Here is a 4,334-nt window from a genome sequence, read left to right on the forward strand (position 1 = left end):
CTGGGATTCATTGGGGCATCACTCTGGACAAACCAACAAAATCTCACGTCCTACCCAAGGTTCTGTGTACTTATGTTGTTCAACCAAGCTATCTACCTAAGTTATCTTAGGAAATGCACTAGTCAGAATATAAATTTTGTACCAAATAAACACTTTTTGCTCTAGTCTCACACATAAGTTGAAATTTTTTTTTATTTGTTTAGATTTATTTTATGTCTTTTTTTCAAAGGAATAAAAGTAATTTAAAAATCAAAGGAGAACTTAGTAAAATTATTTATTCTTAGCATATAGAACATAATTTTAAGATTCCATATTACTTATTTTTCAAAGCATATTTATGTCCAAGTCTTTGAAAGCAGATTGAAAGGGGAAAAAAGCACCAAAAGGGGACAAAAGTTGTGAAAAGAACTCCGAAATAATTTAGTTCTATTCTACTTTAAGAAGATTTTTAATAAGACAGTGGGTATATCCATGGAAGTTTTCTGGGAGGTGAACCATGTAACTTCCATTTTGTTGCAAAGATTAAGGCAAAGAAATCTGAAAAATATATGGTTTAATTAAGACCAAGTTTTCCTGCTTTCAATGCACACCAAAACTCCTGGTTCCATACAATATATCAATGTAGAAATACAACAAATGTTGGTGATAAAATTATGTATATTCCATGATAATTCTGGAGGGAGGTAAGTCTTAGTTTTATACAATGCAGACGGAGACAAATTTCTTTGAAGTTCTAGTCAATAAATGGTCCTCTATATTAGATTCAAGAAGAAATCATTCAGCTCCTTCCACTGCTGTCATGGAAACAGGCTTCACATAGTATGGACCTTCACTCAGGTAAGTCCTGAGCTTTAAATAATTCGGGTTCCCAAAGATTTCTGCAATTGTCTTGGAATTGGCAAGTGCTTTTACTAGTTCATACTTGGCATCCTTTGAAGCTTTGTCATGTTCCACAGACCGGTCTATCACATATTCTACAAAACCTGGACTGTTAAACATAAGTTTCTGAGCCCAGAGTTGGTTTGCAATGGCTGTGAACACTTTTAAGGCAGCACAATGTAGTTCAGGGAAGGGCTGATTACTGATGCCACGGAAGAGTTCCAGTGGATCCCGAGATAAAAAGGAAAACCAGGATTCTGTCATCCTCAGGAGGTCATCAGTTTGCTGCTCAGGTGGTAAATACAGAAGAGATGAAACTGCATCCAAACACCTAATTTTTAGCTCGGTTGAGGCATTCTTTGCTTCATGTCCTATTTTTGTGAGCAAACGTTCAAAGCAAGTTCCTGTTTTCTGTAAAACCTGTTTTCCTTCTACATTGGATCCCAGGATTCCAATTGTGTCCACTGCTACACCAATCATGGTAGGGTCTTGACATTCTGTCATTTCAAAGACCTTTTCCACAAAGAGGATAACGCTCACAGATCTGTTGAGGACTATCCATTATAGCCAAATTTCCAAAAAACTTCACAAACCCTGGCAAACAGAAGCTAGAGAAAGGGTCTGAATCTGCCCCAACAATTAGGTTAGAAATCTGGTCAATTACTCCTTCTTGTGCAAGGTACTGTCGCCCATGATGAGTATATGCCAGTGATGTCGCCATTTCTATACAGGTAGCTCTGACCAGAACATCCTCACCCGTCAGCTCTCGGAGGAGCTGGGTTACCAGTCCGCTGTACAGTACTTTAAAGATTCTAGTGACATAGAAGATATCTCTACAATTAGCTCATATACTCTGTATCGAACAATGTCATTTGTTTTCATTACACTTTTCATATCATCCAGCAGATTGCTTTCAAATAAAGCCTCTAGTCCAGCTTGGGTTAGTGAGATTCTTGACAGGCATTGATGGCCGCTTTAGCTACAGATAGATTCTCTCCACCAATACAATATATGATTTGTTTTAGTAACACAGAATTATTTAGAATCTCAGTAACAGCATCAGAATTTTCAACAATTCTTCTAACCTGGGACAGAGTGAGGATTTTTACTGAATCATCAGGGTGAGTCAGTCCTCTCTGTAGGTCAGCTCTAAGGTTCCGTGCCACATGAACTGGCTCCACAGCTTGAAGCAATCTCTCCAGAATGGATACACACAAAGCAGTCCGTTCACGCCACTACCCAGGTCCTGTCTCTCTCCCCTGCTGAAGTTCAAGGGTCCTCTCACCGATGGTTCTCGTTGAGCAGGGAGAAAAGCGGGCTAAGGTGCAGCTCTGCCACTTGCTCGCGAAGATCACTGAGCGGCACGGTCTGTAGTACCCACTGAAGTGCGCGGAGCTCCTCTAACGGCGCTTCTAGCCGCGACACCTGCCTGAGAAGAGCGAGCGCCTGGGCGGCCATGACTCCCCTTCCGCAGGGGCTAAGCAGCCTAGTCCATAAGTTGAAATTTTAAAATACTAATTACCATCAATTTTCAGCACCCTGCAGTAATGACATTCCTTTTTTCTTCCTCATGTAAAAACATTTTTTAAATTTGTACGTTTAGTCACTGTCAATATACACTCTAGGCATTCCTAGATTACACCCTCTCAATCTTTATCATCTATCTTTCTTTTGATTTCATTTATGCCCCCATCCCTCCTCCCTCTATCATTCTCACATTCAGCTTCATTCAGTGTTTTAACATAATTGTATTACAGTCAGGTAGTATTGTGCTGTTCATTTCTGAGTTTTTATATTCAGTCCTGTTGCACAATCTGTATTCCTTCAGCTCCTATTACCCAATATCTTATCCTGTTTCTATCTCCTGATGGTCTCTATTACAACAAAATATTCCAAGTTTATTCACTAATGTCAGCCATATCAGTGAGACTATACAGTATTTGTCCTTTTGTTTTTGGCTAATCTCAGTAAGCATAATGTCCTTAAGGTCCATCCATGTTGTTACATACTTCATAAGTTTATTCTGTCTTACAGCTGCATAATATTCCATCTTATGTATATATCACAGTTTGTTTAGCCACTCGTCTGTTGATGGACATTTTGGCTGTGTCCATCTCTTGGTAATTGTAAATAATGCTGCTATAACCATTGGTGTGCAAATGTCTGTTTGTGTCCTTGCCCTCATGTCCTTTGAGTAGAGACAGCATATAGATGGGTCCTGTTTTTTAATCCATTCTGCCAGTCTATCTCTTTTGATTGGGGAGTTTAATCCATTAATATTTAGTGTTATTACTGTATGGGTAGTACTCTCTTCTACCATTTTGCCTTTTGGATTTTATATGTCATATCTAATTTTCCTTCTTTTTACCTTTACTCGTAGTCTTCCTTTCTACACTCTTCCCCACACCTCTCTCTTCTGTCTTTTTGTATCTGTCTCTAGTGCTCCCTTTAGTATTTCTTGCAGAGCTGGTCTCTTGGTCACAAATTCTCTCAGTGATTTTTTGTCTGAAAATGTTTTAATTTTTCCCTCATTTTTGAAGGACAGTTTTGCTGGATATAGAATTCTTAGTTGGAGGTTTTTCTCTTTTAATGATTTAAGTATATCATCCCACTGTCTTCTAGCCTCCATGGTTTCTGCTGAGAAATCTATGCATAGTCTTATTGGGCTTCCCTAGTATGTGATGGATAGCTGTTCTCTTGCTGCTTTCAAGATTCCATCTTTCTTTTTGACCTCTGACATTCTGATTTGTAAGTGTCTTGGAGTACGTCTATTTGGATCTATGCTCTTTGGGGCACACTGCACTTCTTGGATCTGTAATTTTAAGTCTTTCATAAGAGTTGGGAAATTTTCAGTGATAATTTCCCCCATTAGTTTTTCTCCTCCTTTTCCCTTCTCTTCTCCTTCTGGGACAGTCACAACACGTATATTCATGAGCTTCATATTGTCCTTCAATTCCCTGAGTCCCTGCTCATATTTTTCCATTTTTTCCCTATATATTATTTTTCTTGTTGGATTTCATATGTTCTGTCCTCCACTTCACTAATCCTATCTTCTGCCTCTTGAAATCTACCATTGTAGGTTTCCATTGTTTTTTTTCATCTCTTCTACTGTGCCTTTCATTCCAATAAGTTCTGTGATTTGTTTTTTCAGACTTTTGATTTCTTCTTTTTGTTCATTCCTTGCCTTCTTTATATCCTCCCTCAATTCACTGATTTGGTTTTTGATGAGGTTTTCCATGTCTGTTCGTATATTCTGAATTAATTGTTTCAGTTTCTGTATCTCATTTGAGTTGTTGGTTTGTTCCTTTGACTGAGCCATATCTTCAATTTTCCTAGTGTGATTGCTATTTTTGCTGGCTTCTAGACATTTGATTACCTTAATTAGTTTATTCTGGAGATTGCTTTTACCTAGGGTTTTCTTTTTTTTTTTTTTAATCTGCCAAGTTAACTTGTTT

At 38.1% G+C, this 4,334-nt stretch overlaps 1 protein-coding gene across 1 annotated transcript; it reads right to left on the minus strand.

Annotated features, from left to right (window-relative positions):
• Nucleotides 1-391: 391 nt before the first annotated feature.
• On the minus strand, nt 392-2,339 carry LOC143649403 (26S proteasome non-ATPase regulatory subunit 5-like). Its single transcript, XM_077119475.1, is given in 5 exon segments — nt 392-1,405; nt 1,407-1,671; nt 1,674-1,841; nt 1,844-2,133; nt 2,165-2,339. Coding segments are annotated over 5 exon segments (1,527 nt in total). The 5' UTR covers nt 2,338-2,339; the 3' UTR covers nt 392-774.
• Nucleotides 2,340-4,334: the final 1,995 nt, after the last annotated feature.

This window comes from Tamandua tetradactyla, chromosome 11 (genome assembly GCF_023851605.1).
Source record: "Tamandua tetradactyla isolate mTamTet1 chromosome 11, mTamTet1.pri, whole genome shotgun sequence".
In the NCBI taxonomy this organism is placed as follows: Eukaryota; Metazoa; Chordata; class Mammalia; order Pilosa; family Myrmecophagidae; genus Tamandua; species Tamandua tetradactyla.